At 46.3% G+C, this 9,682-nt stretch overlaps 1 protein-coding gene across 1 annotated transcript; it reads left to right on the top strand.

Annotated features, from left to right (window-relative positions):
• The first annotated feature begins 868 nt into the window (after positions 1–868).
• On the top strand, positions 869–6,807 carry PRR35 (proline rich 35). The gene is made up of 2 exons (XM_080981953.1): positions 869–2,828; positions 4,737–6,807. The coding sequence occupies exons 1-2, from the start codon at positions 1,192–1,194 to the stop codon at positions 5,668–5,670; spliced, it is 2,571 nt and encodes an 856-aa protein (XP_080838079.1). The 5' UTR covers positions 869–1,191; the 3' UTR covers positions 5,671–6,807.
• Positions 6,808–9,682: the final 2,875 nt, after the last annotated feature.

Below are 9,682 nucleotides of genomic sequence, written 5' to 3'. Positions count from 1 at the left end.
CTGGTCTGCCTGTGAATATTTCTGAGGCTGCCTCAGGCACATGAAGAGCAAATGTTTCTGAGCATCTGACCTGCTAACTGTGTTTGCAGAGGAGAGAGGAGTCCACTTTCCCAGCTACGATTTCAGGCTGTGCATGAATCAATCTCTGAGGAACAGGAAATAGGAATGAGTTGGATATGACCATATATATATATATATATATATATATATATATATGAAATAAGTAAGAAAAGTGAGGCGATGCCACTGTACTCTGTACACACAGATGTCGCATCATGCACCTTTTAATGTGAAATGTGTGAGAGATGACAAGAACACAGGAAGGTGTCTTATACAGAGTCAGACCATTGGTCCATCTAGGTCAGTTTTGTCTACACTGACTGGCAGTGGCTCTCTGGGGTTTCATACTGGGAACTTTCTCAGCCCTACTGGGAGATACTGGGGATTGAACCTGGACCTTCTGTGTGCAGTACAAATGTTCTTCTGCTGAGCTAAAGCCCATATTTTCCAGTGAATTTATTTTTAATATCCTCTGCATATCCAAATTAACTTAATTTGCTCATTTATTCATCTACTTCAAATATATACTCTTATAAAACTGCAGGTTAGTACAATAATCCTGCCAATGATCTTATCCGTTTACAATTTATCTGTAAATATTAAATAAACCATTTCCATTCTTTTATAAAAAGTTTGTTATCTTGATTTCTTATTCTTCTGGCAAGTTTCACCATTTCTGCGTATTCTGTAAGTTTTTGTATCCATTCTTCCTTTGCTGGGACTTCTGCTTCTTTCCATGTTTGGGCGAGTAACATTCTTGCTGCTGTAGTTGCATACATTAATAAGTTTCCATGCATTTTAGGTAGTTCTGTCCCTATAATTACCAAAAGAAAAACTTCTTGGATTTTTTAACAAAGGTTATTTTAAACATCCTTTTCATTTCATTATATATCATTTCCCAGTAAGCTTTCTACAAGACCACCACATATAATAAAAAGAACCTTCTTTCTCTTTATATTTCCAACACTTATTTGATTTAGATTTATACATTTTTGCCAATTGTCTATTAATGCATCTTTGTGCTTTCTCTCTTTCCAGATTGTGCTGTGGTTCCAGCAAGGTGAGCCGTTGGGCGTGGATGCCTCGAGCCCCACACCCCATAACTTGAGATCTGGGTTGTTGGGGGCAGCCATGTCGAAGGAAGAAGCGGGCTGTAAGCTGGCCTCGGTCTACAAGCACAAAGAACGCAAGCCCAAGAAGCCCCACTACATCCCCAGGCCATGGGGGAAGCCCTATAACTACAAGTGCTTCCAGTGCCCTTTCACCTGCATGGAGAAATCCCACCTTTACAACCACATGAAGTACAGCCTGTGTAAAAACTCCCTCTCGCTGCTCATCGAGTCGGACTGGCCCTATAAGAAGGGTAACCTCCTGCACCCGGATCTCCGGCTCCTGCATGCCACAGAGGCTTCGCGGACTCGCGGGAGGTCTGATGAGCCCGAGATGCGCGCCTCGGGGGCCACTGGAACCACAAACCACAAGCAGGCAGCGGACAGAGAGAGCAGTGGAGACAAACTTACAGGGACTGAAGACCTGGCCTCAGAAAGGATGAGTGATGAAACCAACCAGTTCCAAGAGGAGGAGGAGGAGGAAGAGGAGGAGCTGTCCGGGCTGCTGCAGGACATGGACTCCGGGGAGAAGAAGGAGAAGGCGAAAGAGGCCAGCCCTGCTGGGGAGGACTCGGCAGAGCCTGACATGAACACCTTGCTCTTCCAGTTTAAAAATAAGAGGGATAAGCCTTGCAAAGACCCCACACCGGACTTCATCATCACGGATGTCTTCTCCTTGAAGAAACACATAGTGAAGGGGAAAGAGCCGCCTTCCCCTCTGGAGTTAGAAGCCAAACCAAAGCATTGCAAAGTGCCCAAAAAGTGTCCCGGGACTGGGGGGGTCCTGATGGAACAATGGAAGCTAGTAGCCAACGGGCAAAGGAGAGGTGCCAGCGAGGTCCCAACGCTGTCTCCCGATGGCAACATCATCCCCTGTTATCCTCCTCCGGCATACGGTGAATACCATGAACCCCAGAGCCTCAACCTCTCTTTGCTGGGGATCAACTATCCATTGAACCCCAACCTCTTCTCTTATCTCAGCCCTTCTGTGACCAGCAGCACCACGCCACACTCCCACCTGACCCAGCTGCCTTTCCTGGCCTCCACTGCCCAGCTGATGCACCCCCATTCTGCTCACTTCCAGCCCCTGCAGAACCCTGAGAGGTCAGCCTTCCTGCCCCGCTTCTACTACCCGCTCCTCTTCGAGCATTCTTTTGGTTCAGCGGAAAACAAGATGGCCGCCGCCAAGCCTGAGGCCCAGCAACAGCCCGCAGCTGCCGTGCCCGCTCCTCCCCAGGCCAAAACCCCCACAGAGCCCCCCAAAGCTGGCCTGCTGAAGGTGCCAGTGCTGAAGAACGGCCATCCTTGGGTGAAAGGGTTCCGGGAAGAGACGCCTCCTCCAGAAACAAGCCACAAAGCGTTGCTGCTCCAAACGGAAGAAGAGAAATGGCTGCTCCGCGAGAAGGAGAGCGGTTCTTTCCTGGGTGTCAACAGCCTGTGCAGAAAGCCAGTCCCTGACGCCTACCGGAGCATTGCGGGTTTAAAAGAGGGAGCCGCCCTTCTCCCCAATAGTGTCAGGAAGGCAGAACTACCCATGGCCACTTGCTTGGATAGTGGAGGGACCAACCACAGCAACCTGAAGAGGAAATTTGCAGGGAACGGCCTTGATTTTGTAGGCTCTGATGTACTGACTCCTGCAAAAGTCACATACCAGGCCAGGTATGATGCGCTACACAGCCTCCATCCCTAATACATGCTTTGTAAGATATCCTGTGTGGCAGGAATGGGGAATCTCAGACTCAGGGGCCAAATGCAGCCCACCAAGCCTCTGTCTGGCTCTTGGGATTCTCCCGTCACACCCTCTCTCTCCAGGCCACACCCCTCAGCAGCTCTACTTCATACCATCCTTGAGCCTTTTTGCCTGGCTGGGATGTTTCCTTGAACTCTGATTGCACGGATGGAGGAGAGGCCGGGGTGTATATATGTAAAAGAAGCCCAGTGTACAAAGATAACATTCACTTCCATTGCTCCACCCACTTTTGCCTCTGGCCGCAAATGGGCATGTGGCCTCTGGAAAGTTGCTTGGAAGTGAATATGGCCCCTGAGCTGAATTAGGTTCCCACTCCTGCTGTATAGCTTTGCAAGCAATTTTTCTTTTATTTTTTTAAATGAATTCTCCTCAATATGTATACATACAAATATAAAGTGGGGAATGGGATTAGGGTTACATCCGGGGTTATCAAGCTAGGGACCTCTATTTTAACAGGCTGCTGCAGAGTCCAGGCCTGATGCTGAGGGATGGGCACACAGACCAGAGACTTGTTAAAGCAAAGCTTAGAGTTGTTTGGAACACATGATGCAGTCAGGCCACTTTGGCCATTCAGGCTGTTACTGCCTACTCTGTTTTGCAGCGGGCAACCATGTATCTTTCCGCCCACCAGGCACATTGGTTACTTCCAGACAGTCTGTTCCTTGAGCATTCATCTCGATTTATTTGCACAGGGTCAGATGGGAGGTTAGATGGCATGAGCTATTTACTGAGCTTTCATCTCAATTCATTTCTGAGGATGTTAGATGAAGTTGAGCCATTTTTATTTTATCACAAAAAGTCTGTGGGCATGTCTTCAAGCTGCTGTGGTATTTGGCTAGGAATCAATCACATACTGGCAAATTAAGGTGATGCTGATTGGGAGTTGCTTGGGAGCTCTTGCAGAACAAACCCACTTCCCCGAAGATTACAATAAGGAAAGTGGCTGGGAAGCTGCACTGGTAGGTGTGGGGTGACACTTGCTTTGATGAAACGTAATCTAATCTCCCTGCACACAAATCAGAAAGATTACTCATTAAATAGCCAACATCATGTAATATTATATGATGTTCCTCTTGCTGCCCTTATCAGAAAAGTTCATTGCAATGGTGGTGGTAGGGTTGTTGAAGAATACATGGAAATGAAAGGCTGCAATGCCCTGTGGTTAAGCCACTATACAAAACAACATCTGCTACTAGGGAGCCGTCATTGAAAATATCACCAAAGTGGTATTTGGCACCAAGGAAGTTATCCTTGCTAAACCCTAATGCTTCTCCTATATGCTTCTCCTACATACCTCCACATGTGGTAGGATTGCCCCAGGTGCAAGAGTTTGGGAAGGTGATATGCCAGGATACCAATGTGATTCCCGGTCAATGGATACATTGACCAATGCTGGTCAACACTGGACCAACATCCATCTCCAACACTGTTTCTGGATATAAATTTAAACATTAATCATAAAGAGCTGTTGAGTCCATTTACTCTCAGTTGCAGAAGCAATTGTAGCTCAGAATTGGAAGACACTTCAGAATGTAAATATTGTACAAAAAAAGTGGCAGTGGTACAAAAAAATGTGCTCTTTCAGAGAAAAACACAAAACAAAGGGTAATGCCAAATCAATTTAAATTTTGCAATCTGAATTTGTTGATGTGACTGATTCCCACCCAAGAATAGTTACAATCTGGAAGTGGCCCTTGCAAACTCATTCAACCAAACCAGAGAGGTCTTATTTTACCTTAGATGTTGTTCTGTTTTTTTGCACTACTTCATTAACAGTTCTCTTCCACCCTGTCTGTTTTTTGTCCCTCTACCTTTAGTAGTTTGAGAGCTGCCCCTATGCAACCCTCAAAGTCTCTGGACCATTGGCACGTAGAACTCCATGCCTGCCCACCTGAAGACCAGGAAAAGATTGGCGGCTCTGACATTTTATCCCCCATAATTACACCTTCGGACCACCTACTTCTCAAGCCAAGCAAAGCAGAAGCTGTAACTGTTGACCCGAGAGACCCAGAGGCAACAACAGTGCTCATTGGTGACTTGTCCAAAACTTTAGAGGAGTATCAGGATGTGGAGAAGAAGCTCTCAGACCTGGCCAAAGAGGACAGCCCAGCACAGAAGCAGCTAAGGGACCAGCTAATCAAAATCCGGCAGGAACTGTTCCATATCCATCAAGCGCTGGAGAAGGCAGCCAAGCCCAGTGAGGGCCCTTTGGATCTCTCAGTGAAAAGGTCCTCAAAAGGTTTGGAGAAAGGATACCAGGACAAGAAGGAACCCAAGGATGCCCTTGGTGTTGGGAAGGTCTATGACAAAGATCCAGGTTCCATCAATAGATGCTTGGTGGTGGGTGAAGCTAGCGAAGAGGATGAGGCATCTGATCGTCTTGTTGAGACAGAGAACAAAACCATTGACCTGTTGATCAAAATGAGTCGTTCAGAGGCTCTCCGGAGAAGCTCCTCTTCAGACACCCACCTGGGAGCCGTCATCAAAGCCGAGGTGCTCCCACTTACTGTCCCACTAGAACTCAGGCACGTGATGGAGCCCTATTACAGCCGTACCACCAAGTGTGAGGCAGACTCCAGTGTCCTGCTGTGCACAGATGGGAGACCCAACCCCAACCCAGGCCCACCACTTCCTGTGACCGAAGACATCCCGACAATGGGGTGTCGAGCCATCCCACGCTCCCTGTCATGTGGTCTGCCAAACGAGACAGACAGGGTGTGCATCCACAGTCCTATAAACACAGACCCGTGATCCTCTCTGTCTGCACTTGCCCAGAGCGCTTCGACATGCCCCCTGCCCACAAAACTCCTTTCCACACTCTTCCCGCCAACTCCAACAAACAGTTGAAAAAGGCTTTGAGGTCTGGAAGGTGCCCTACCCATCACAATGGCCTCTTGAACTTTATGCCATGGAATCCAGGTGGATCATATAGCGTCCCCTTTTCAGATATTTATGAAATGGAGCTGTATTTGGAAAGTCCCATCCACACCTGTAAGTCCTCCTCTCATTGTGTCCCCAATCTTCATACCTGGAGATGGTTGGGGAGCAAATGAGATCAACGCCTTTTGCAAGGACATGTGTAAGAAGGGGATCTGCCCCATTTCCTCCCTTATCAGCTAAGCAAGATACATTTTCTGATAAGGCTCGCTTCCAGATTACCTGTTTATTAAACAGTCATATGGATTGGGTTCCACAGAGTTTGTAGGGAGCTTACTTAGGAGACCCCTATCCCCCTCACAGAGCTACAACTCCCATAGTTCCTTGGGAAGAGGGACTGGCTGTTAAACCACTCTGGGAAATATAACCCTGTGAAGGGAATAGGGATCTCTTAGCAATTCTCAGCACCCTTAACAATCTAAAGTTTCCAGGAATCTTTGGGGGAAGCTGTGACTGTTTAATGTGGTATGGCACTGTTTTGTGTGTACTTACTTACTGGTTTAGTACTGGAAAATGTTGGGGAAGCTTGTCACCAGCATTGTTAGCACAACTAAAAAGCACAATTCTTTTCTTCATGTGAATTTTAAAAGCTTCCCTTTCCTGACAATATTCAGATAAGTGGTTATCTTTCTACTTCACAGCTTCAATTGTTAAACTGGTTTAAGCATCATTCCCTGTCCTGTCCCTATAGTTTTATGAAAGGAGTTACACGGGATTGGGAAATTGGAGTTCCTCCAATGTTGTTGGACACCAGCTCTCATCAACCCCAGCCAGCATGGCCGATGGGTAGGGATGATGGGAACGGTAGCCCAAAAATATCTGGAGGGTTATAGATTCAGCATTCCTGAATTTTAGCTCCAATAGAATTCACAGCAAGCAACACTTTCCAAGGATTCTTTGCTGGAAACCAAGCCACTGAAACTGGTATAGAACTGACACAAGCTTGTAGTTTAGACAAAGGATCCCATAGCAATTCCCCAGCCCTCCCATCTGCTTAAAGAAGTGACGGTGTTCAAAATTACTGCTTGTCTTTATGCAGTCCTATGTCAGGGATGGTGGATGGGGACTTGTAGCCTTCCATTGTTATTAGAATCATAAGAGTTGGAATGGACTTCCAAGGGTTATCGAGTCCAACCCCCTGCAATGCATCCGTGACAGATGGCCATCCAACCTCTGCTTAAAAACCTCCAATGAAGGAGAATGCACAACCTCCCGAAGGAGTCCAGGACTCTGATTGTTGGGGGTCCAGCAACATCTGGAAGGTCACAGGTTTTCTATCTCTGCACAGTGCCCTGGGAGATGGCAGCATTTTGAGATTTTGGGAGGGAAGGGAGTTTTCTTGGCCTAGCCCATGGTTCTGAGGAGGCAGTGAACACCATGTGAAGACAGTGAAGGCATCAGCATGGTGTCTTATTCCATAAGGGATATTACACACATTGCAGTTATTCTACACATAGAAGAATATGAATTACAAAATTGTCCAGTATTGTCTTCAGATACATATCTGAAGAAGTGTGCGTGCACACAAAAGCTTATACCCAGAACAAACTTAGTTGGACTCTAAGGTGCTACTGGACAATTTTTTTATTTATTTCGACTGCGTCAGACCAACACGGCTACCTACCTGAATACAGAAGAATATGAGTTTACCATAATGTGTTAGTTTGCCGGAAGTGTTGTTTACATCACTAGAATGCCAGAAGCTGTTTGCTAGTTTTGCTTTCGTTTCGTTTCTTTAAAACAAAACAAACAAACAAAAACACCATACTTACACAACACAGGCTAACAATGTGGTTCAATTGTCAGCAGAGACTATTATGGAACAGAACTGTATTCAAGGCTGTATCCACAGTGGGTATTTCCAGATGACCTGTTTATTGAATATTCATCCTGATTTGTTTACAGGGAGGTTAGATGGCATTGCAACAAAAGCAAGTATCATTTCATACTTTCTGGTCACTTTCCTTAACACACATAAGCCTGATTCTTTGAGGAAGCAGGTTTGTTGTGCATGAGCTCCCAATCAGCTATAATAGCACATCCTGAATATGCTGGCATGTGATTGAATCCCACCCTAAAATAGCAACAGTCTGGATGCACTCTGCTGGCAACGGCATCCAAGGTAGGCAACTGGGTTGGGTTTTTTGTTCTTTTGTTTCTAGAGAGCTGGAAGCAGCATGAGGGAGATGGCATTATGCACATCATATCAGGGATACACAAATACACAAAAAGTGGCCTTACATCAAGCTGGACTATTATCCCATCTGACCAAGCACTATCTGGTTTGATTGACAGCAGCTCTCCAAGATCTCAGTCCATTGTCTTTTCAAGACATGTCAAATTAATGAAATATAATGGATTTTTGTTTCGCTGCCTTCACCATTCAAAGATTCACCAAGCCAGCTTAACATTCATCAGAACCATAAATACAGTATGGTAAAGGCAGGCACTAAAAATGCTTCTGCTGTACCATAGAAGCAGGAAGGTCGGGGAAAACTCACAGATAAAACTCAAAAGCCTCATCATCAAATTAACCATGGGAAAAGGTTACTTACTACCTGTGGCTTCCAGGGACTGATCCTGCTGACTTCCATACACCAAGCAGACACTTTGCTACAGGGCTGTGGCCTCCACTTCTGGGCACGAAAAAGGAGGTTGGCAGGTTTTGGAGAGTGATAAAAACATGTGCACCATGGGCAACTTTCTCAAACAACTTTCAGCTCCTAGCTCCATGGTGGCTACACAGAAACTCTGGAGTCAGTGGTAGTATACCACTGAATGCCCACTGTGAGGGAGCAATAACTACTAAGTCCTGCTTTTAGGTTTTCCAGAGGCATTTGGTTGTCCACTGTAAGACATGGATGCTGGACAATAGGAACCATTCTTCCAATACAGCAGGGCTCTTCGTGTGTGCGTGTGTGTGTGTGTGTGTGTGTGTGTCCAACCATTTGTAAGGAATGCCTTTCCAAAGGCAGGACCTGCCATATTCTCTTACCTAATGCACAGGAATAAGGGATCACAACTGCAGAAAAGGATGTCAAGCTAAGAGCCCAAAAGTAGTTTAATGTGTGCTAAATGTTATCACATGGGCCAGGGATGGGGAACCTGTGGCCAGCTTTCAGCATCCCAGGTGTAGTCCAGGAATGAGAAGCTACATTCAGCCTGTGGGCTAGGCTAAATTTGACAGGCAGGTAGGGTTGCCCACCTGCCAATCACCTGGTGTCAAAATGACACCAGGTAACCTATTTTTGATGGTGTGCTTTGCAAAAAAAGCACTCCCCAATCAGATGATAGCTGGTGCTTCAGAAACGCTTGCAAGGGGCTTTGCAGGCACTTGTTCATCCAAGCTGCACCTTTACCTGCTTCACACCTGACATAATATGTGACATCAGGTGCAGGGCAGCTGAATGTGGCTTGGCCAAAACAGCCTTGCAGGCTACATGGGGAGGCTTGATGATGCTCATAGGCTGGAGGTCCCTCACCCCATTGCCCTCCAACAAAATCTGGAAGCTGACAGTGGATGACATAGGCCCCATCTGCACTTTACATTGAAAGCAGGACCACTTCCCTCTAATAATCCTGGGAACTGTAGTCTGTTAAAGGTGCTGAGAGTTGTTAGGCGATTCCATATCCCCTCTAAGAGCTACAATTCCCAATGTTTACTGGGAAGAGGGATTGGTTGTTAAACCACTCTGAGAATTGGAGCTCTTTGAAGGGAACAAGGAATCGCCTAACAACTCTCAGCACACTTCACAGACTACAGTTCTCAGGATTCTTTGAAGCCATGGCTGTTTTAAGTGGTATAATTACTGTTTTTAAGTGTGTG

Source organism: Podarcis pityusensis (genome assembly GCF_964106645.2).
Source record: "Podarcis pityusensis genome assembly, chromosome: 14".
Lineage (NCBI taxonomy): Eukaryota > Metazoa > Chordata > Lepidosauria > Squamata > Lacertidae > Podarcis > Podarcis pityusensis.
Note: the sequence above shows the minus strand (reverse complement) of the source record. Positions and strands in the feature narration are given on the sequence as shown.

Coding starts and splice junctions, on each gene's coding strand:
- PRR35 (XM_080981953.1), top strand. CDS start 1,192: ATGTCGAAGGAAGAAGCGGGCTGTAAGCTGGCCTCGGTCTACAAGCAC. Junction 2,829..4,736: donor AAAGTCACATACCAGGCCAG/GTATGATGCGCT, acceptor CTCTACCTTTAG/TAGTTTGAGAGCTGCCCCTA.